The sequence below is a fragment of the Labrus mixtus genome, chromosome 16 (genome assembly GCF_963584025.1).
Source record: "Labrus mixtus chromosome 16, fLabMix1.1, whole genome shotgun sequence".
Lineage (NCBI taxonomy): Eukaryota > Metazoa > Chordata > Actinopteri > Labriformes > Labridae > Labrus > Labrus mixtus.
Genome location: NC_083627.1, coordinates 22,570,026 through 22,594,465, shown reverse-complemented (window position 1 = coordinate 22,594,465; position 24,440 = coordinate 22,570,026). Strand labels below are relative to the sequence as shown.

Sequence of the window (24,440 nt, the reverse complement as noted above, 5' to 3'; positions counted from 1 at the left end):
AGAGCTGAAACTGTACACCCAACTATGTCAGACATCACACTCACACACACACACACACACACACACACACACACACACACACACACACACACACACACACACACACACACACACACACACACACACACACACACACACACACACACACACACACACACACACACACACACACACACACACACACCTGTCATGGGAAGAGCGATAAACGTTCATATGAAAGAGGGGCCACCTGCTGGACATAGTCGTAATAACAGGGAACAGAACAAATATTTGAGACACATGTTGATCTGTTGGAATATGATACTACTGTAAGCTATTACGTCCGGAGGGGTGCCGATTTTAAATCCAAGTTATCACAAATTATGTGACTTTATTTACATTGCACATTTTTTTGTGTTGTTTGAATTGTCTTTTTTTTTTTAATTATTTCGTAGACTAACTTGTCTTGCATAGGCTTAGATTTGAACAGAAACACTGTAGGCATAAATATATCATTGTGACATATACACTTGAATACTAATGTAAGCTTAGAAAATAGAAAAAAAAAGTCAAATTCTACTTTAATGTAGGCTACTAGAATATTATTTGTAGCCTATATATCAGTAAAATATAGTCTACCCTCAATTCCCACGTTTCTATATATTTTTTAAATGAATGCTCTATTTGCATGTATAAGCTGCCTCGTAGATAGTTATCTCGTATATTTTTTTAAACAACATGCAAAAAGGAAGGCTACTGTACACTTTTAGTTCCCCATAATCCCCATGGAAATAAAACAGGGATACCATGGTCACACGTTTAGCAAAGGGCTAAAGTGGGGCACACAAGTGTAGAGGACAAGCACAGCCGAATGATGAAAAAGCATGCGGAAAATGGGTGCAGCTTTTAAAACACAAAAGACCCCTTGCTGATCAACAGCACCTAATATGAACAGCACCCCCATCTTCCTTTAAACCAACCCCTCCCTCTCCAACCCCCCTTTCTCTGGTCGAGGTGCATTGTGGGGAGGAAAGTCGTTGCCATTCGACCTCTGCGGGGCCTGCGCGGACGCAGCGAGAACCCTGAAATTCATTATGCGTTTAAAACCTTTATTTATTTCCGCATAACCTACATACTCTCACCGGGAGGGCCAAAAGCGGAGAAAAGGAAACGACGACAGCCCCATCTCTTTCGGGGAAATACAAGCCTATACAATCACGTTATATATTTTTTTGTCGGATACTGTTGAGAAAGTGGAAGATTCTTAGTTTATATTAAAGAAAAATGTCCGGTGAGAGAAACCGCAGGACGCTCGCTTTCCGAGGAGGTGGACTGGCTGCTGGGTTAACGGGCTCCGGCAGCGGTGTCGGCGGGGGGAACTGTAACAGCTGGGAGGCCCCGGCCTGTCAAGACCGACAGTTTAACGGGACCAGGCCGGATCAAGAAGAAGACCGGGATCTGGGGGCGAAGGGATCATCGCAGAAGAGAGTGGAGGGCGCTGCTGGGTCTGTCAGCGATAGCACGGAGGAACCCGAGGCGGAGGAGGAAGAAGAGGACCCGGAAGGGGGCAACAACTGGGCAGCCGGGGAAGGCGACGATCACGAAGGGGAGGACGGGTCCAGGGAGGGAATCGGCTTGACAACGGGGAACGGCGACAGTCAGGAGGAATCGGGAAGCGGGAGTGCGAGTGGAGGCGAGACGGGATCCAGGAAATCTGGTGGTGTTGAGATGAGACCGCAGACCCTGCTCCAGAAACACTCATTATTATTCCACGCGTCGTGGCTGCAAGAATTTCCATGGCTTAAATTCTGCCAGGAGACGGGACTCATGTCCTGTTCTTGGTGTCACAATATCGCCACTAAAAACAGCGACGAGATTGTCAAAGGCAGTCGTAACTACAAGCGGGCCTTGCTGCTGAGACATCACCTGTCTTCTGAGCACGGGAGGAACGACCCAACCAAACAGGTAACATTTAGCTACCTGTCCGTGACGGGTAACTTTACTGTGTAGCGTTGAATACCTGTCAAATATTGTCATAACATATGTCAGGAATTGTGTTGTTCGTCACTTACTAACAGTTTGAATAACTTTTAAACACAACGAAAGCGAAAATAGGCCACCAACTAAGCTTCACAATCCCTCCTCCTGATTAGCTAGCATCAGCCTGCTAACCTGTGCTAACATGTAGCTTAGCTAAATAGCCGATAGCTCTGCTGTGTCGCCGGAGGAAGGTGGGTCAGTGGCGGCAGCGGAATGACCCTTTACCGGGCTAATGTCGCCCAACTGGGTTACTGGGAGGGATAACACACTGAACCACTTCTCTTTGCGACTGACACGAATCACTCTGATCCATTTAACGTCCAAAATGTCAGTGTCAGTGCCCACAATCAAAACCCTTAAATTATATTATTCATTCAAACCTGCTCCAGAGTGACACCTGCTTGCCACTAGAACAGAATAGATGTTTATTGCCATTTGCACAGGTACAGGACAATACAGGTACATTGGAATTATTGTGCGTTTCTCCCTGAGTTAGCTTCTACAAAAAAAAGTTAAAATTATATATAAAATAGAATAGCATTATAAGAAAAAAAGAGTAAAAAAAAAAAAAGTTGTAGTAACAGCTAAGTGATTTAAAATAAACTGTACAGAAGTTATACACTGTATTAAAGCAAAGATATAATACAAAAAAATAACAAAGGGGAACACTGTACAATGAATTGAAAATATAAATATGTTTTCTACATCTCTTATTGCACCTGAGGCTGTTTCTTTGTAAGGGGAATTCACCTCATGACAAAAAAGTTGTCAACAATTACAGTGGTAGTGTTGTGGAATACTTTTATCTGTACATTGTACAGCATACCCCTTTGTTGCACCAGGAGCTGTCTTGATTGCTAGCTTGCTAGAGGTCACACAATGGCAAGAAGGCTCGACCCTGTCAGCCTTTGGGGAACCGCACCCCTTCCCAACCCCCCCCCCCCCCTCCCCTGCTCCTTGTCTCTCAAGCAGTTCTTGCAGGCTCGCAGTCCCGGGTGACCTCTGGCACATTTCTTCTTCCTCCTCCACCTCCTCCTCCCTTTGGGGAGCTAAATTAGAGGCATTGTGTTAGAATGACCCCCCAAAATCCATAGTTGGTGTCACTTGCAGGGCCGGACAAGAAGAGGAGTGTAAATCATGTTGCCTGGAGCCTGACAGCTAGCCTGGCCCAAATGAAGCCTTTTGAATAGGCACAAATGAGTGAATTGGATGTCAGTAAATAGAATGACACGACATCACCTGACCCTGTCCTCCACATATTTCTGGATTAATGGGCTGCAGTGTTCTACCTTTGGGGCAAATTTTAGGACGAAGATTAGGACCAATCTGTTTGCACGACAATCCAAAACGACTTCTTATTTAATTGGTAATCAAGTTTTATGCCGTTGGTCTAATCTTGAGATGTAATAAAAGCCACTGACTATGTTGCTATGTAATGAAAACCAAACTAACCCAACTAGTATTCATCTTTGGTGAGCTCTTTCCTTATTATTGTGCACGGGACCATCCTATTGGTTTATTATTTTTATAGTAATATATGCTACGTTTCTAAAGTACTCTCTTAAAAACAGGGAGTGCATATTTCCTGGAACAATTTAGTGTCAAAGGGCATTCCTCCCATCAATACTATATTCAAAAGTAATGTTCCTTGTGCATTACCACATCTGACCTGCTATCCTGACAATGGTGTGATCTGTCAGGGGAATTGAGAGCGGGGTGCTATTTGACTCTAATTTGTGCAAGAAGAGGATTGTGCTACTACATTTAGTTCCTTCTTTGCACACGCAATCACTAATCAGAATGACTTAAAGTGATCCACTAACTTGTATCTCTAATTGGTAAGGAGAGCAGTAGGAGTGGATTAGGGGCTTGGTGTGGCTTTTCCCTAGCAACAAGGACCCCAGACACTGTACTGAGAGGTTATCAAGGCCATTTCCTTTTGTAGAACAGAGCTGGGAACACACAGTTCCATGTCTGTGCTGTTGGAAATGAAAATAACTTTGTTGCTTTTTTGATATTTTATTATTATGTTACCCTGATTTTGTTTTTGAGCTGAGACGATCCTTTGAAGAAAACAAATCTTCATGTATAGTTCCGTTGAAATAATGAGGAGCAGTGTGTTTTCAGCGAGACATCTTTGTGAAGCATTACATTAAAGAGGAATTATGGTGTTTTCGAGGCAACCTCTTCTTCTATTCACCCATTCCTGACGTTAGTCAGGCCTCTGCTGCATTCGTTAAAGCTAACTCAATTAGCTATAGCACACCAGGGCAGCTGTGGTGAATGTGGGTCTCCTTGGAGAAGGGGTCCGTTGTCCTTATTATCAAGACGCTGTCTTGTGCTCAGATTGTTTGTTATGCTAACTGGCTAAGTTTCAAATACGGCCAAAGTAAACAATTTTCTTCTCTAAGATCAAATATGAGATTGCCTATCAGTTCATTTTATAATGTAGGAACAGGTTTTTCCTTAGTTCACAAATTAGTAAAGGTCTCAGTTGACTCAGAAAATGTTCTTGTCAACACATACATGGACTCCCTCCTAGACCTGTTACTAAAAATATGCGATCATTCAGAAGTACATTTCAAAATTACTACAGAGTTAGATTTTCAGTCCACACCCAGGCCTTTTCCTCTCACCCACTTCTCCTTTTTGCTATCGCTCTTTATTGTTCCTTATTACAACTTCTATTGAAAAATGAATGCAATACACACATGTTCAGTAAGCCTCTGCACTATCACACTACATTCAATACAGGCCAGGTGGAGGCTCACACAGCACCACCCCAGACGAACCCCACTGAGTTTGACAGCCAAACAAAAGTTTCACTTGCATGACTGTGTTGGTCTATAAGGGCTGTTAGATAAGATAACACTGTATTGATTCCCAAAGAGGCGAAATTCAAATATAGGGGGCCCATTCAAGTTGTCCCAGCCCTGGTTTTTTGTGCAGACGAACACTTCACTCATTGTTTTAAGTGTGTCTCCAGGAGTGGGGACCCACCCATTGCGATCTAGTGTCTGCCAGATAGATGGGACTTTATTGGGGGGCACAGGTCAGGGGAATGGGGTGGAGTGAAGCCAGAGGGTGAATTCTTCTCGTTGATTATTCTACCCTCGTTTTCTCCCCACCCCCCACCCCCCTTGCCTCTTCTGTCAGAGCATTGTTAGGAGGCCGGGAGACACTCAGTGCGGCCCTCCCACACCTTGGGCCAAACGCACACAGCGGTATTGTTTCAGCATCTGGGGACAGACGAGTTGGGTGAGGAGGGGGGGGGGGGATTCAGGGAAGGGTACAGTGTATATAGGGAGTTAGTTAAGTGACCAGTAGAGATGGCCTCAGGGTTGGGCTGGTTGTGGGTAGGGGTGTAGATGAGTAAGGAGATGGAGGCAAATGTGTGCGTGAAAGGTAAACAAATACTGGCTCCAGTGGGTCATTATGTTGTATGGGGGAAGCGCTGCCTGTATCACATGATCTGTTTAGCTTTCCGACTCTCTGCCAGTAAGCTTGACTCTGTGAGCATCTTGGTTTGCTTAAGCTACCTGTAAATCAATTCTTTTTTTTGGCTGTGTAAGACCAAGATCAAAGTATTCTCCTGCACTTTTCTTCTGCCTTTTCTTCTCCTCCACCTCTATCTTCTCTGGCTCAAATAAAAAAAAGCGAGCCACGTCAAAGGCAGGGGGGAGGTTGATATTGTCCCCACATTCCCTCTCGGCTCAAGCTGGTTTTGCCTCCAGCATCTGCTGTGCAGTGTTGGTCTGCTGGTTCTCTTCACACGTGGCACATCTGGGGAAAGGATGATGCTGCTGATGAAGCCAGTGTGGAGCAACTTATCCAGTACGAGGTTGTCCTAGCCTGACTCCAAAAGGCGTTCAGACTGAACTCTTTCACATATACATAACATATTGGAACTGCTGTTCAAAGTCTTACCTCTCTGGCTCATTGCCTTGTTATGTGTAATGGATAAAAAGCTGTAGGGGAGTCATGGGGTTCGGGGGTAGGAGAGATTATGAGTCCAAAATGATAAAGCAGTTCTACAAATTCCCAGGTACTCGCAGTCTGTAATTTGTGGTGTTTTAATCATATTTGAACTTCTCTCTTTTCAATCCTGGTCTGGCCTGGTAGTTGAAAGCTTGTTAGTTTGTCAGAAGAGGAGAAGAGTATAAAGATGTGTTCAGACAGAATACAGTGCTAATACTCACAATGGAGCACCTGTCTATATTTCTCTGGAGGGAGGCAGTTTCTCTCTAACTAGAAAGTCACACAGCCATTCCAATTAAGCGGTTTGAACCCAAAGCAAAGATTTTGGTGTGTTGTAGTTGTTAGAAATGAGTCAATATATTGGCAGCACGAGAAAAACAAATCATCTGAATTTCATGTTGGATTTTTTTTTCTTAGCCAGGCTGAATGATGCTTATTTGGGACTCTAGCCAAAAACAACGAGTTCAAAACACTGCGACCACCTAAAATCTGACTCGGAGGCTTATCCACCTCCTGTTGTAATAGCACTCCTGCCCTTCACTACACCAATATTCCACCACAGCACTCAACATGATGACCATTCCCCCTCAGAGGCTTTGATGTGTATATTAGAAATAAATTTTCTCTGCTCTGTCATCATCCTCTTCACCTCGCCCGCGTGCACCCTTGGCTTCTTTCTATGCATGCTCGTAGGAGATGCTGTGTAATAAGAGAGTGAGTGCCGAACCCTTTCACAAAGACCCACAGTGAGTGGACAATGAGCCTCGGGGAGAACACGGACCATTGTGAAGGCTAAAATGGGGTGACCCAACTCCTTCTCTCTTTTTCGCTCTCTTTTCTCCGGCCCCCCTCTGCTCCACATTTTCTCCTCCGTCCTTTTTTCTCGAGGCTCAAGGTCTCGCTCGCTCAATCTCTGCCTCATGCTCTCACTGGCTGTCTTTGTGCGTGTTTTATCAGGCTTTTCTCTGTTTTGCTCCAACCAGTTCTTATCATCTTTTCACAGTAACTTCTATTAGCTCTTTTTTTTCTCCTTCATAAATCAAATTTCACGTCTGCTCTCTTTTCTTATATTATTTTCTGTCGTCCTCTTTTTTTTCTGCCAGCCTGCAGAGCACAAACACTTTTCCCCCCTTCTCTATCTCTGCCTCATCCTGCCCTCTCATTTCAGTTCATCCCATCTCTCCATCTCTCCCCCTCCAGCTGTGGCAGAGGATGATAAGCCCCCCTGTACTATCCTGTGTACCCAGGCTGCCCTGGACAAGAGCTGCAGTGTGGAGGGAGTGGGGGTGGGGGGTGGGGGCTGGGTGGGGACCTCAGAGAAATGGATTTAATCTGAATTACTCAAACTGAAGCCCCAGCTGTGTGTATATGTAGGCAGCTTGGTGTCTGTGTGTGTGTGTGGGCACAAGAGATGGTGGTGGGCGGGGGCAAAAATGCAGGGCTCGAGCAATGTGAATTATTCTGGATTAGGACATCTGCTGTGCAATTCTAAAATGAACTGGAGATGTATGCTGCTGCTTTTGGTGTGTGTGTGTATCCAATGTAACAACAAGAATGTAGATTTAGATACATGCTAAATCTTTGTGCATTCTTATTTATATTTTAGATAAGAATCTGTCAGTGTGCATAGAGGTTAAACTGTGAATTAGTGCATATATAAATAGTTAAAATGTACTCCCCTCTCCCCTGCCCCACTCTGTACCAGGCTGGCCCTTTGCCCTGTGAAGACAGGCAGGGGGGGGGGGGGGGGGGAGGAGGAGGAGATGAGGCTGTTAAAGGGTGGTTCTATGCCTTTGCCAGCTCTCCTCGGATCCTACTGCCATGACCGTTCTGCTTTGAACACTTGTCGGCTCCTTCAGGTCAAATAAAGGCCTGTTTTATATCTACCTTCCCTGTTAAAGAGATCATTTCACGGAATAGGCATTGAATGGGTGTAAAATGTTGCAACTTGTCAATCTGTTTTTGATCCTCTAAAGCAGGGTTATTCAACTACATTGTTCAGGGGGCCAAATTTTCAGAAAGCTAAGGAACCGGGGGCCAGATGAGCCAGCCCACCACAGCAGTACAGTGTGCGAAAGCCATTTTTTTCCATCAACAGCACAAGCTTCTGATAGGCTGCGAGCACAGGACCAAAGATGTTCTATTAAACGGGAGCGCGCTGCTGTTTTGAACAATTTACTGTGGCGACAATGACAGTCATTCACGAGTTTTTCCCTGTTATTAATTCATATTAACAATATTGTAATTGTAATTAGAACTGATCCATGCAGTTTGATGTCATCCGCGGGTTGGAGTTGGCCCCTGGGCCGCCAGTTGAATAGGTCTGCTCTAAAGCTCTTCTCTGTGGTAACCACAATCATGTATGAAATTATGCCCCTGAGTTATTGGTTTAAAATGTCAAACGCCATTAAAAAATCTAATAAGGTATTTTTCAGCAAAAAAAAGGGGGATTGTTGGTGTCTGTTGCATTTTTGTAGTAGTTTGATATTTTTTTTGTGTTGACTTGGATATCTAAAATGCACTACAATAATTTAAAGAATTTAAAAGAATAGATTTTACGTAATCATTTAAACTGTAGGCTCACTGTATTGTTTTGTTGTATTTTTTGTCAAACAAGCAGTGATGATAATTGGTCCACCAACTAAAGAATAGCCAAAAGAAACATCCCCTTTAAGCATTTAATAGATATAAAAATGTAAACATCACTATCAGTGTGCACTTTCAGCCTACAGTAAATTATTTAAAGTATGAAAACAGCTCGTCCTTGTTTTTTTTTTATTCTTCTGTTTGGCGAGCGATTAGCTTTTTCTTTGAGTGTCTGTCTGTGCAGTTTTAGATTGAGGAAGAAAAGGAATTGATTGTAGGGTAATGTAATACGACCCATGCCTAAAAGTAAACACGCCTTTCATTGCCCTTTTCCCACCTCCTCCATAACAGGAGCCTGTCAAACCTGTTTCACCCCTAGGGCAGGAGCGTCTGTGTCACACTGGGAACCCCTGAGGGTGTGTGACAGAGTTACAATAAATGAAAATGTATTCCTGTTAAAGTGTTTTTGTGCTTGCTTAAGTGAACTTCATGTGTCACCCTACAAATCTGCTGCAATCATGTTTTCCTTCTTTGTCTCTCTTTCACATATTAGGAGATGGTGAGGCCCTCGGACAACGGCAGCCCCATCAGCTCAGAGGAAGACTACCGCAACAAGCCCAATGAGAACTCCTACTGTTACCAGCTTCTCCAGGAGCTGGACAAGCAGCGCAAGAGTGGCATCCTCTGTGACGTCAACATCGTTGTCTCAGGCCAGGTGTTCCGTGCACACAAGAACATCCTGGTGGCTGGCAGTCGCTACTTCAAAACCCTCTACTGTCTGACCAAAGGCGAGTCCCCGGACCAGGCCACGGTCACGCACCTGGATGTCGCTGCTGTGCAGGGCTTCTCGGTTATCCTCGACTTCCTCTACTCCGGGAATCTGCTGCTCACAAGCCAAAATGCCATAGAGGTGATGTCTGTAGCCAGTTACCTCCAGATGACAGAAGTTGTACAATCATGTAGGGCTTTTATAAAGGATGCCCTGAATATCAGCATCAAGCAGGAGGCCCCCGATTCAGTGGTGGTGGACTACAACAAGAGGCAGACGGTGGCCAAAGAGGGACAGAAAGGCCTGGACCGGAAGCCGAGCAACTTCTGGGCAACAAGCATCCTGTCAAAGCTGTCCATTAAGGCAAGCAACCACCATGGAAAGGAATCAATGGAAGACGAAGATGAGGGCTGCAAGATGAAAGAAGAGAACAGCGATATAGAGGTGACAGTGGTTGGAAGTGAGGGCTGTGCCCTCATGACCCCCGGAGCCTCTGGTAACTGGGTCCATCACAACGACAACTCGTCTGATTCAGCAGAGACCAATGACACACGGGCAGCAAGTGGCCAGGTGTTCGTCTGGAACGAGCCAACCACAGGTGGTGCTGCAGCCGCGCCCGCAACAATAAAGAGAGAAGCACCGGACGCTGCAGCTGGAAGTGGACGAAGGAAAAAACAGACAACCACGCGGCGTTTTGTGTACAACTTTCCACCCGAGCCTGAAGAGGGATTCGACGAGGGAATGTTCATCCAGCCTTCGGCCTCCTACCCCAGAGAGGACTTCTCCTCCCTCTCTGAAAATGCTGGTATGACCCACATTTTTACTTCTACCCTCAGTTCCTCCCCCTATAATATTTGTATTGCTTTCAGCATAAAGTCATGATTTTTTTTATTTCTAGTAGTCACGCTGTGCGCTTTCTGTTTGTTGTGGTGATGGGCTCACTTTTTATAAACATACATGCAGTACATTTACAACCAAAAGATCACTGACAGGAAACTTCTGTTACATTTCATACAGTAATGTAAATCATCCAGTTATAAATGTTTAAGTAGCTTCCAGTGCTGATAAGAAAGGTGGGTTGTCCCTCTTCACCCATCTCTGCAACTGTGCGCTTCTCTGCACTGTTTTGTCATGCAATTTTGTGATTTTTGAAGTTTGTGAAGTTTGCACATTTAGCTTGGTAGCTTTACTAAATTACCAGGCAGCATCATGAGTTAGCCTAATTCCTTACTATTGTTATTCATATTTTAAGTAAAGATGGCAATTTAACCGTTTAAAAAAGTTAGATTTGTTTTAGGTTTTACTCTCTTACTGTCTTTGCAATCAGCCGATTAAAACGTTTAAAATTTGAAAGCTGCAGTATATTGAACACATTTTATTTTTTTACGCGCAGTAGACCGGAGTAGATCCTGAAATAGGCACCCCAAAAGGAAACCCTGTAGGGACTGTATTGTGAATCAGGAATTGGCTTATCGATTTTGGATCGAATCAAGACCTCAAGATTTGACATGGAGTTAAATAGTGACATTATAAAAGATTCACACCAGACATTGCTTCAGATATTCTCGCTGCTTTCTTCAATATCAGAAATGTATTTCATCTAATCTGAAAGTTTAACACGTGTATTTAAAAGGATTTCAACTGAAATTCAGTTGGTGATCAATGCTAGTTCCCCACATTGATCACCATGCATGTCCAGTGATTTACCCACCAGGGGGTGGGGTCAGTGGGTTTGAAGAGGATAACCCCATTGGTCACGTGGCTGAAGTATTTGATCCTCTGCTTGCAGTCTGTACATTTTTGCATCATTGTAATCTAGTGCTGGAAGATCACACTGTTGTCACTTTAAGGCAGCACAGCCTGATTTATCGAACTGGTCTGTAATCATGTTGTGACGTATCTGATCACTTCACATCCCTGGTCACCATGGAAGTCATTCAATGCTAACGAGCTTAGCGGTGGCCAATCACAGTGGGAAACAGGCATGATGAGTAATTTTCATCATCCATGTATTGATCACATCACTAAAAGCATGGATTCTTTTTAGCTTTGGATCAGTGTCCTGCAGTTACACCTCACAGCAGAGATGGACTGCTTATCAAGCTTTTAACCTGCTGTGCACGGGCCAACAAGGAAGTCGCGGCATGCTAGGTCTACACTAATTATTCCAGAGCTGGGGGCTTATGATAGCATTGCCCACCTGGAGTGTTGTGTTACCACATCATTGCTTTTAGACTTGTTCTATTTTGAAGAGATCAGGTTGTTGTAGTGTTTTATAGAAGAAGATACAATATTTCTTCTTTTTGTTATTTAGCTAAAGAGAATTAAAAGCCATTTTGAGTACAAATATATACTAGCCATCATTAGCTTTTAACCCCTCACTTTATGCTGTGGTTGGTAAAAGCCACTTAAAAGGTCAGAAGACAATCAATCAATTCATTTTCAAATCTTGCTTGTTAGAACTGTTGCACTCTCCCCTTTCTCTCTTCTCCCTCTCTCGGTCCCTTAATCTTTCCATCGCTTTTGCCCGCCCTATCCGCACACAGCGAGCACCCTTAGTAATCTCTTCCCTCAGCTCCAGCCTTCTCCTTCTGTCTGCCCCATTAAGCGTGGCACTCTGTGTAGCCATAATGATATCACGTATTAAGTGGCGTGGTATGGACGGGAGGAGGAGGAGGAGGAGGAGGAGGAGGAGGAGGAGGAGGGGGGGGGGTGGTGGTGTGTGAGAGGCACAAAGTGGGTGTAGAGAAAGAGAGCGAGAACTACAGTTTGTGAGATAGAGAGAAGCCCTCCCTAATGCAGGCAAATGAAGAAAGCAGGGGAAACATTTCTTCCCCCAGGCGTCCCTAAATGCACTTGAATGCTCTTAGTGCCTTCAACTCCTCGTAGGGCTCTTTTGAAGTGTGCACCAAGTGATCTGTGGTGTTGTAACAGCTCAGAGAGATGATTGCATAAAAAAAGATTTTGTCTGCGTGTGTGCAAACTCTTCAACCTTCATTACTTGTTTTTATGTAGACTATGTTTCCAAATAAAGGAAATTTAAGAGTTGAAGTAGACTGGTGTTAGTCACGGTAAAAGGTTTCAAGGCAACAGTTTGCCTCTAAATTATACATTTGTGTTCAACAGTCCATATGTTACTTCATTCTCACAGTTTACATGTTTCAGTTTAAATGAATATTTAGTCTCTTTAAAGCGCTGACATTGTGAAATATGTCATTCTGTGTGACGTCTGAGTGGGAGAATGGCATTTATTATTTTTGAAGCCACTAGAAATAGTATATAGACGATTTATTTATTTATTGAAAGGTAGTGACCTCTGTTGATTCTGTTTAAGCCTATATTGCTTATTCCAGTCCCCATTTGCAAAGAGGTTGTCGTTTACCTTCAAAAGGAATAATTACCAATATATGCCATCTGAAGTGTTTAAGTGCTGTTTGTGTGTTTGAGGAGAGTAATGTTGTAGTGTTGAGGCAGTAAAGTCTGGACTGACTGTAGGCGATTTGGAGATTATACAATGATTTCTTAAACAAATTGTAGCCTGTCCATCTCAGGGCAGTAAAAGAGACCAAACAGGAAGGCGAGCCATATGTGCAAATTTGAGAAAGGCGAGCCCCTCAGTGCACTGCTGAGACCCTTTACATTTTCTAATCTTAAAGTTAAGACTTATCTTTTCAGCAAAGCTTTTTCATTGGAAAGTTTGTGGCTTGTTTTCTGCAGGTTAAGATGTGAAAGCTACTTAAAATCAAGTTTGAAAATAATAACTTGTGTCCAGTATTGTGATTTTGTGTTTACATTATGCCTAGGGTTGATTGTGCCTGAGCGAATGAAGCAATCAGATGTCTACTGGATTTTTTGTTTGGGATTGATAAATTAACAATACAGGGAATCAATCAATTTTATTTTTCTCCAGAATCCACTGTACATGTAGCAGCAGAGCTTTTAAAAGCATTTCACTGTAACCATTTTTTTCACACCACACCTCCTGAAACATGCATGTGAATATACCATTTTTGGACAGAAAGTCATTTGTCAGAGATGTTGGTCTGTGTCCGTGGTTCCCACAGCCTCTCTCTGCTTTCGGGGCTCGATCAGTCGGTTACTGCATAAAGTGTCCATTTGTTGTGGCTCGCTCTGGATATGTGTGTCACATGATGTCTCAAATTTTAGTTACGCTTTACTGAAACATGGCTTTACAAAGCAAAACTGAGAATGTGTACAGTCATTAGCCATGTCTACTGTGGGTTATTGGATTATTCCATTAAGTTGTTGATAGTCATGCAGAAGAGACGAGAAGGGTTTTGCCTGCTGGCACTACATGACACCAAGAACCATCTTTTGTTTCGGAGATATTCTCTCTCTTTTACTATGCATCCCTCTGAGTTGGTACTTGCCTACATATTTCTGTCCAAGGCTATGAGCAGTCATCCACTAACATTAGCTGTCCCAGTTTCCCACAGTGATGTCACTGGCTTCATTTTGCTTCAGCGTGATCTGTGCGGTCATGCTCTGAACATAGTAGCCCAAATTCTGTCAGTCGTTCTGCTCGGTTGCTCTTCATCTCTTTCAGAAGATGTAATTTTTTTATATTTATTTCTTTTAAAGCTGCTATCAGTTCGTGTTGGTTTTGGCGCTTCATGTGGACAAAGCTCTGCATATTATCTATTTGCTGATCTCGTCCTGTACATGTGTAAGACGTCAATCGTATCACTCCCAGTGAATCTGTGCTGTGGGAAATCATACAGGCATTAAAAATTACAGTCCAGAAATGAGAAATCCTGGTGTCAGGGACGGTCTTGTGTGTTTTGGAACCTCATATTTGTGCCATCAGTAGTCTGTGTTAGTTCAGAGAGGTTGTTCAACTAATATACTGATTCAAACTGAAACTAATAAACATGCCCTGTTTGGATTTATCTGCTGATTGCTTTCTGGATTAATCTAATCTTAAAGATGCAAGACAAAGTGTATCGCTGTGTCCAAGAGTCAGCTGCCATTTTCTTTTGTCTCTTTGTTTTCTTTTCTTTTTTGTCAAAAATGCCCGAATATTTGTTATTCAGATTTATAAGAAAGGGACAAAAGCTAAAAATCTTAACATTTGCACAAAAAGAACCATCAAGCATATAGTACATATAGTAGTTCAAATTGTCTGCAGCACTTATAAATGAATAAATTCTTTAATTTAGCTTTTAAACAATATCACTACCGCTGTACATTATTCATTATCATAAAATATAAAGGCTTTTTAGTTTTCTCTGTCCACATGACAGATATCTTGTTGTATTAATTATTGATGATGACGTGAAATGTAGGCAGTTAGCTGTATGTAACTGAACTGAAGGCAGGTTAGAAAGTTTAAATGCACATGAAGGCTTGTGTTGAAAAATAAAGTCTGATTTCAGGGTGATAGATTTGAAGTACTACTATTGCTGTCTGACACTCTGTGCCCACAGCCAACACTCGAGGCCAATACATTCTTGAGTCTTCTCCAAACAAGATTGTCAGATTGTTTAAAGGGTGGCTTCTGCACACAGACACGCAGAGCAGGTGAAATATATTTGCATACGCACTGGTCTCTTTTAAAGCACACACACACACACACACACACCCACGATAACTTCCCCCAATCCCAGCGAGGTGCAAAGCCGGCAGGGGCAGTCTCTCCCCTCCCTAATCCACTCTAATGCACTGGGGCTGTCCTCACTATTCCAAATATTGACCCAGGGAGAATGAAGACACACACACATACACACACTGGACGGGGCGTGTCTTTAATGGGCTCTAAGCACTGATGCTGGAGGAACCGGACACACACACACGCAGGTGCTCACACACAAAAGCTGAGTGTAAGGTGAGCCGTTGTGAGGACTCAACTCTCATTCTCTAATTAACCCCCTCCCTGCTGGAGCCCTGGTCACCCTTACCTTGTTGCCCTGGGGGTGGTACAGGGGGGGGGCGCAGTGCTTTACATATAGTAGGGTCCTATGTGTGTTTGTTTGCCTGTGTTGTTAACTGAAACTTCCATTGTTTCATGTGGGGGTCGGTTAGTTGTGTACACAAGGCGTTGTAAGGTGTGCACCCCCCAGGCTCTCAACCACCTCTCTTTCTCCCTCTCACTCTTCTTGTCCCCCCCTCCCCTTCCCCCTCCCCCCTCCCTCCCTACCCTCCCTTTTCCCAGAGTTGGCCAATCAGATCCAGTATAGCATCATCCAAGACTTACAGCAAGGGGAATCCTGGGAGAATGGTAAGAAGCCGCTCTCTCTAGTCTACAGCTAAAGAACTGCTGCTTTAAGGCGCGGTCTCACTGGCCATCCGTACCGTGCCCAAGCACGCTTCAACCCTAAAGTCCCGTTCGTTTGACCAGTGTGACCGCTCTGTATCGTGCTCAGGCACGGTACACTTCCTTGGCTTTGGCACACTTCAGAGAGGTGTGCTTCGGCACGGTACACTTCATGCACGAGCACAAGCACGCGGGTAAACAACGCTGACAGCCTTCATTATGGAGAAATCCAGAGTTTCATGTCTGTATCTGACTAACATGACTCAATATAAGACACAAAGTAGCTGTCATGTTCTCTGTGTTGTTCTCCGATGTGCGGGTGTCCGCGCGGACTCCGTTGCGCGTCTATTTTATTTTTTTATGGCTGTGTCTGATTTAAAATGGCTTAAAAATAGCCGCACAGTCAGTAAAGTAGCTGTCATGCTCTCTGTGTTGTTCTCTGATGTGCAGACGTGGACTCGACTGCGCGTCTCTCTCTCTCTCTCTCTCTCGACTGCCTGTTTGTAAACTGAGCACGCTTCATAATAACATAAAGCGTGCATGTGTTGTATTATGACGTTATGTACAAGAGGTAATCATGCTTAAGCACGGTTAGTCCTGGCCAGTATGACCGCGGGCCGTGCCGGCCAGCGTGGGAATGGGACAGCGGGGGGGCAGCACGGTACAGATGACCAGTGTGACCGCGCCCTTAGTGAAACTCTAAATTGCATCTTACCAAACGAGTGTGAGCAGTCAGTGATGGGAGTCGTACAAAAACACCGGTTTGCTGTATAGAGACTCATGCAAAGCAGCATTTTAAATGCTAAGTTTATCTGCAAAACCCTTTCACATTTAACGGACGACACTTCCCCACAATGCATTACACAAACCCTCCAGTAAAACTGCTTACAGCTAGAAACATTTAAAACCAATTGTGAATGGTTGTAAAAGAACTGTGTGCACGCCCCGGGGAACAAATCAAGTCAAATTGAATTGACGTTGAGTTATGATTTGATTCAGACGGACTCACTACCACAGGCAGGGTGGTAGATATTCATCTAAACCCTTAAGGCAATTTCTTTGTCTCTCCTGTATGTGAAATTATGGATAATAAAAAAGATCACAAGAAACTTACATCTGTTATATGTAAGGCTTTATTTACTCACACAAAGGCTTCAATATCTCCTAAATCACAGCTGGCATCAGCCTGAGCTTTCCCTTTTCAGACTGCTCTGAGAACCGGTGCTCGGGGCAGCAGTCGCCATTCAGCAGTCGAATAAAGGTAGATAGAAGAGCGCTCAAAGTTGATGTATTTCTAAAGTTTCACAGAAACCTTTTTTTAGCATGTATTCAGCACAGAGCCTCATCTGTACGGGTGTGCTCCCCCAGTTCCATGCTCAGACATTCCCAAACTGCTGTCTTATGATTTGATTCGCGACTACAGCATCTGTCGCTGCGTCCTTGTTAAAAACATAGAGTGACTCTAGTTTTCTTATGATTAAGAGCGGCATCCCCGCACAAGAACATAGAAGGTATTAATATAAGATCGTTAAAAATTGCATTTTGCAATACTGCCACTTACCACTCGATGTGGTAATTACCAGCTCCTCCTGTATACCACACACACACACACACACACACACACACACACACACCAAGAATATACAGGTGACCTGCTTCTCATCAACCTTCCCACCCCCTCCCCCTTAGCAACCTGCCCTGACAACGCCTCTGTTGTGTGCTCCCTGTGTCAAACAAAAGACCTGGTTTGCACCTCTCTCTCTCTCTCTCTCTCTCTCTGTCTCTCTCTCTCTCTCTCTCGCCTTTTTAAATCAATAGATTGCTTATTTATTCCTAAGGCCAGCTGTCCTCCAAACATCGTTAGCATAATCATCCAGAGAGGGTTAATGAAGACAGAAGTGGTGTGTGGGTGTCTTTCTGTTAGACACCATATAAAAAAAAAGTTACTCCATGAGCTGTATGGATGGAGAAGAATGATGACCAGGCTTCAGAGAGGATGCTCAATATATTTTATAACTTTTTAAAAAGCTTTTGTAAAAGTACTTGAAATAAGGAGAACAAGTCATTTGAATGTGATAGAAAGCATTCTAGTTTCAGTTCCTTACTTTTGAGTATCCAATACCAAACTGCGTCATTATAAAGATATAGCAAGGTTTTTGCATGAACTGTTAATGTAACTTTGTGTCCTTTCTTACATGGCCATGATGAGACCTGCTCCAATATCATTTCACACTGTTACTTAGCAACAGTGGCTCAGCCAGTTGTTGAAGTTTTACATATCTGCCACAGTTTTCAGTTTTCCTTTGCAACTTTAATCAAGAGGCTTCTTGTGTACACCGGCTTGTGGTTTCTAATTCTCTCTAATGGTTCCCGCATCCAAACTCAGTGAGTTGATGAACAGGATATCGGTTCCTGACACACCCCTTCGCTCATTAGTGGATCTATATGTAGCTTTTATGATGATTGCATTGTTACATCTCCAGCTCGTTGAAGTAACTGGTATTGAACTCTTTATTTCAACTAAATGTGAAAACTGTAGTCATGATATTTTTTTTTTAATGGGTTCAGCAAAAAGTAAGATCTTATATTAAAGCATGATGTTTCTGAATCAACCTCTTGCTGACCTTGTGTTCCTCTGTGTCTCCGTCTAGGCGAGTCCTCACACCTAGCCCTCAATAAGCTCAAGTGCCCTCACTGTAACTACATCGCCAAGCACCGGCGCACGCTCAAGAGGCACCTGATCATCCACTCAGGCGTGCGCTCTTTCAGCTGCGACATCTGTGGCAAGCTGTTCACCCGCCGTGAGCACGTCAAGAGACATTCCCTGGTGAGTCCACGTATGAACAGCCTCCTCTTCTCCATGTTACCTCCATGTGACATACAGCCCCGCCATCTTCTGCCAAACTCTGCGTGAGCGTTTTTTTTGGCAACCCTCACATCTTGGCACTCCACCTCATTGTTTGTGTCTTGGAGCTTTTTGGGAGTATATTCAGAAAGATATTTTTTCAAGGCAAAATTTTTTTGGATATGATGTGTTTGTGTAATGTAGGGGAGTATCTAGGAGTCTCACACAGAGTGGTACAAAACATGAGGATAAGAGAGATCATCTCACATTACTTTTTTTAAAAGGAAGAGGCCAAACTTCATGATTTCCTGATTCATATAGGATATTCAGAGCAAATGTTTTTTGTGTTATTAGCTCAACAAGAGAATATGAATACCACTTTTCTGTCTGTGTGCTAAATATGAAGCTATAATGACCAGTAGGTTAGGACCAGTAAGACGCAAAAAACTTGAAATGGCCAGCCTGACCCCTGTGTACAAAGATAACAAAATCTGCTTAAAGGTACTTATGAAAACGCCTGAAGTTTATACCTATGCCTCTTTATGAGCTATATAAACAAATGTCACCCATGCCAGGGTGTAGGTGTCAAACAAGGAGATTAACAGAATCCCGAAGAAACCAGTTTATTTTATTCTTTCATTATTCACAATCAAACTTGGGATTTGCACTTCAGACTTCAAATTACGATTTTTTGTCAGAAAACACTTATTTCCCCGTACAGAATAAGATCAGCAAAGAGCTAACTAAATCTTCCCGCTTTGACCACAGGAAGTGCCAAAATTGGCACAACCTAAAAGTTCCTCACAGGAGCTTTAATTGTGCTCAAATATTCATTTTATTTGCATTCCTATCCAATCTCTATGCCTCCTTGTTCCTCACAAAGATAAGATAAAAAAAAAGTAACCTCATCAGCTCATGAGTACTTGATAAGTCTTGACTCATTTGTTAAAAGAAATGGAGGGAAAAGCCAAATAATTCACTCTTATTTCCTGTTTCAATTTGTTATGCTAAGCTAGCATGCTGCTAATGGTAACTTTCAGTTTATTAAGCCTACACAGGCTGTGATAGTGTTATTACTGTTCTTATCAGACTGAGAAAACACAAAAGGATTGTACTAAAAATGTGAAACCCTCACTTCAACTGGTAACTCATCTGATTAACCGTGCCTGTCTCTCACCCCCCTCTTAAAGGTGCACAAGAAAGACAAGAAGTACAAGTGCATGGTGTGCAAGAAGATCTTCATGCTAGCAGCCAGTGTCGGTATCCGTCATGGCTCGCGGCGCTACGGCGTGTGTGCGGACTGTGCCGACTCACACCAAGCAACTCAGGAGGGCCTGGAGGGCATGGACTTTCCACGGGATGAAGACTTCGAGGGCGAGGAGGGGGAGGACATGGAGGGAGAGGAACCCACCGACAACGACCAATCAAACTGGGGTGAGAGCAACGCAGGTGCTGCCCCGGAAGAGGACTAAGAATTTTAACAAGCTTGAGAAACAAATAAAACAAAAAAGTTGATGTTTAATATATATGTATACAGAAAAAAAACCTAGCTGGTAAACAATCAACTCCAAAGTGCTATCAAACCATGAGGTTACTTAATTGTGCAAGTATATGACAAAGAGATGGATTTAATGAAAAAACAAACAAAGCTTTGGTAGAGTGGGAACTCCAAGATGTACAGATTTTATTATTGTTCAAAAGTGTCCAAGTGTGGGCCAGCACCCACTAGAGAAAGATTCTAACAATGAATAATATGATAAATCAGGTTTTTGGTGATGTATTTTTATTTCCTTTTTTTGGGGTGGGAGTTGGGGGGCGGGGTGATGTAGTTTTTTGAGTTGGGTTAGGCCAATCATCTAAAAGAGCGAAATGTTAATTATTTAATTTATGAAGAGAGGTTATTATGGTCTTATCAAATGCTATAATTTTATTTCTGTTGTTTTTGTCTGCAGGCAGAGGCGCAGTGATAGCTGTAGCTTTCTGCACAATCTGAACGTATAGTGCTTGGTGCTTGTGCAAGTACACAGAAGAAGAGCATAATTGTCCACAGGAAGATTTTGAACGTGCTCTGTAGATCATGTTTAGATGCGCTAAATATTGTTATATTATTCTTTTCTTCTTTCTTTTTTTTTTTTTCTTTCTTTCCCTGCACAGATCTTGGAACCAAAAAATCTGTTTTGTGACTCTAATGTATCGCAGCCATATTTATGATTAATTTAAGAGGGCTGTGATATTGTGCCAAACAGACCGCACACCAAGATTGAGCAGGAACAAAAACTACTGAAAACGCTTTAAAGAAAAAAAAACAGACGCAAGTTTTTTCGTTTTTGGAGCGGGAAAAAAATACGGATTTCAAGTACAAGGGGAAATGTTATTGCTAGCTTTATACAAATCACAGCGTCACAGTAACACTTTATTATTATTATTATTATTATTATTAATAAACAAAAGCATTTGACTTTCACTTAAAGCTTGAATTTTGCCAAATGATGAAACGTTTGGTGCTGTAATGCTTGTCGCAGAATACTGGACCTACAGGCTATATATGATGTTTATAATCATAAAGCTTAAACTGACTCAGTTATACATATATGTAATCAGCTCGTACTATAGAACACTGTTGTGCTACAGCGACTATCAGGTATGCTTTGCCATTGTTTTTTAAGCTTCTATTTTATTAACTGCACACACACACACACACACACACACACACACCATTTTGTAGAACTACCGGCAGTACTTGTTTTTGAAATTCTAAGGACCTAAGTGGACATCAATACCTGTATACGTTTGTTTATATTTGGTACTGAGTTGTTTAGTTAATAAAGTTTATATATTTTCAATCACTTGAACCTTTTGGGTTTTTAGGGGGACGAAAGCGTGCAGGAAATCAAGATGTGGTATTTTTAAGTCCAAAAAGAACTCCATTTTTTTTTTTTTGACATGTAAATCGTTGAAAATGTCATCAGTTTAATTTTAATGTAAGTTTGTTCTTATTTTTTAAATTTTGTTTTTAGGGTCTGCCAGGTAGAAATACACTTTGTTCAACAAGAAGTGAAGCTCTATGGCGCCTCATAGACATGCACTTAATGTTTGTGTTCATGAGAATCATTTTTTCCTTTTGATGTTTCTTCGCTTCCCCAAGAGAGGCGGGTCTGAATGGAACTATATATAAAAAAAAACTGTTGTGTCTTTTCTTCCAATGAGCAACTTTTTTATTAGACTCTTTGTTTTTCTGTTTTTGTTATTTAATATTCTATATATATATATATATATATATAGTGACTCCAAATGCAATCAAGACTGTTAATTTCTATTTGTCCAACCAAATTTGTTGTTTTTAATTATTGTTGAGATATTATTATGTATGCGAAAAAGCCAGGTGAAAACTTGCTTAGTGTAGAAAGTCCTTGCTCGTGTCTGTAATTGTTGAGATTTTTTAAATGTCTTTATGCTACAGAATCATTCACTTTACCCCCTAGATGCATATTTCCTTTTTTTTTTTTTTTTTTTTTTAAATCGAGTCCTTTTTCCACGGGTTGTCTCCGTTCTCCTTTGTTCTCTCATTAAGCACATATTTTCTAAAGAAAACACACAGGATTGTTTGCGGGTCAAAACCTTGGAACAGCAGTAATCTGTTCGTATGCAGTGAGCTCTAGAGTATGTACTGAAGTGCTAATGAAACAGAAGATGTGTAACTTCCCTTTACTCTCAGTGGAAGAAGATTTATTTAAAGTCGTAGAGATATTCTGCCTCTTCGTGTCACTTTAACCTTCAAATCACTGTGGGAGGGGTCATATTACACACACATATATATATATATGTATGTTGAGAATATATAAGATAAATATATATATATGGAGAAGATATTATTTAACTAGTGGATTAAAGTAATGGAACACATTGACAGTCAGCTAAGAACCCCTCGGCGTGGTGGTTTATTTCCGTGAATTTTAACCTTCTATTTCCTCTCTATTCACGCCGTGTGCTCGTTCATCACGCCATCTCGTTGTCTTGTTTGTTTTTTTGATACTATTTACCATCCTACTGATTTTACTGTACTGAATGAAACTCAAACTATGATGTATCATTTTACGATTTTATGCTGTATTTGTTATATGGACAACAAACAAAAAAAAAAACACAAAGCAAAAAACACTACAGATGTCAAGCAGAGGTTTTTTTTCCCCAGCTGTATTTTTTTACGCTGTCGCAGATGGTTGTATTTTTCAATCTCTCTCTCTCTCTCGAACTTTAACAGTGATGCAAAACTCGGGCCGCGCCTCAGTGCCCTTTCTGAACACAAAGCAAATTCAGGTTACTCTTTTTACGTTTTTATCAAAGGTTTTGAAAGATGGAACTACATTCTCCTCTTTTCTGTCTGAATTGTACTACTGTTCCTCTCTATACTACATTTTACGAATAAAACTTTGATATTGCTTTAACCTTTTTTTTTTGTCCATTTAATTTCCTTCAGTGTTACCTTTTTCTTCTGGAGATGGTTATCAGAACGAGGATATCTATTGATATTTATCTTTATTTTTCTTATTGTAAGATATGTAGGTGAGCGTGTTTTAACAAGGCTGGAAATGAATGCTGGACGCATGTATGAGAGACAGAAATACTTTTACACAAGTTTGTTAGATTTTAGCACAGTAGCCCATGCTAAACTAGATAATGTCTTTAGCTTTGGGCTAGTCTTGGGCGGCAGTAGCTCAGTCTGTAGGGACTTGAGCTGTGAACCGGAGGGTCACCGGTTTGAGTCCCAGTGCGGACCAAATCTGGAAGTTGGTCTGGTAGCTGGAGAGGTGCCAGATCAGCAGCTCTGTCATCTCTCCATTAGTGCATGTCCATAGGATCCTGTTTGTGCATGTGTGTATATCTCAGCCTATGTGTGTGTTGCATGACTTACAGAGTGTAAAAACAGAAATTTCCCCTTGCAGGGATCAATAAAGTAAATCTTAATTCAGGAAGAATGCTACAATAAATTGTATTGATCCATAATTACAAATTTCTGGGGACCCCATTTGAATTCCATACTCTATTTTTCCTATTAACTCATAAAAAAAATCCCTCTAGTAATTGATGATCAGGTGGATTTCTGGATTCTGATACCATAGGATGGATTGATGTCACATTTTTATGACACCATGAACTGAGCCCATACCTAAAAGCCAAGGTGCTGCCATCTGCTGGTTAACAGCATAATGTTTTTTTTATTTATCTGCTCTGACACCAGGTGGCAGCACTCCTCTTTACATTTCCTCCTGCACCAACATCAACACAGCAGATGCGTTGTTGTCCCAGTTTTGAGAGGGACCAGTAATGGAAGCATTGATCGCAGCATTGACGAATGTTACTGTGATTGCATGTTTTCACCAGCAGTATGTTTTTGCCGGTGCAATGCTTCATGGATATGATTTGTTTTGGGTGTAAATCCGTGCATACAAGCTGTGATTATGTCTTGACTTAGATTTGGTTGAATTTAAGTGATATTATGTGTATCATGTGTATATTATATTGTTGTATGTGCTACATAAGCTTATGAAGACAACATTTGTCAGCTACTATTCCTGTGTGATTCTCTTTTGCATCTTTGTGTTCAGACATCAGATGTTGTGAAACAGTTGGTGCTTTTCAGGCAATCTTGTAAACAAATGAATGGCAGAAAATCTACATTTTCAGATGAAATCTTCCTTTGACAGTTTGCAGGATTCAATTTCACGCATAGGTTTGTTTTACAGGACCGCACACCGGTCAGTTCTCTGTGGCATTTTAGCTCATTTCATCTCAAGAAAGAAGCCGATTCAGCACAGAGACTGAAAAACAGACCGAACAAATGCAAAGAATGCATCAAGAGTACAACCTACGTATGTGTGTTTGTCACACTGATTCTCTGTGGTACACACTGTGCTTTAGTTTAAAACAGACCTCAGTTTATGTTTATCTTCTCGTGGGCATGAGTGTGT

The 24,440-nt window shown here is 42.1% G+C and overlaps 1 protein-coding gene across 2 annotated transcripts; it reads left to right on the top strand.

The window, feature by feature from the left end:
- The first annotated feature begins 999 nt into the window (after positions 1-999).
- zbtb10 (zinc finger and BTB domain containing 10) lies at positions 1,000-22,916 on the top strand. 2 transcript variants are annotated; one of them, XM_061058828.1, is made up of 5 exons: positions 1,000-1,944; positions 9,137-10,157; positions 15,525-15,590; positions 18,278-18,453; positions 19,662-22,916. In XM_061058828.1, exons 1-5 carry the CDS (start codon positions 1,264-1,266, stop codon positions 19,941-19,943), a joined length of 2,226 nt encoding a protein of 741 aa, XP_060914811.1. In that variant the 5' UTR covers positions 1,000-1,263; the 3' UTR covers positions 19,944-22,916. The 2 variants fall into 2 exon arrangements, with proteins under 2 accessions (XP_060914811.1, XP_060914812.1); XM_061058829.1 differs by lacking the exon at positions 15,525-15,590.
- The last annotated feature ends 1,524 nt before the right edge of the window (positions 22,917-24,440 follow it).

What these genes read in the sequence shown, in the direction of transcription:
- zbtb10 (XM_061058828.1), top strand. Translation starts at nt 1,264, where the DNA reads ATGTCCGGTGAGAGAAACCGCAGGACGCTCGCTTTCCGAGGAGGTGGA. An exon ending in GGAACGACCCAACCAAACAG is followed by an intron (nt 1,945 to 9,136) that starts GTAACATTTAGC and finishes TTCACATATTAG; the next exon opens with GAGATGGTGAGGCCCTCGGA. An exon ending in AGGGGAATCCTGGGAGAATG is followed by an intron (nt 15,591 to 18,277) that starts GTAAGAAGCCGC and finishes GTCTCCGTCTAG; the next exon opens with GCGAGTCCTCACACCTAGCC.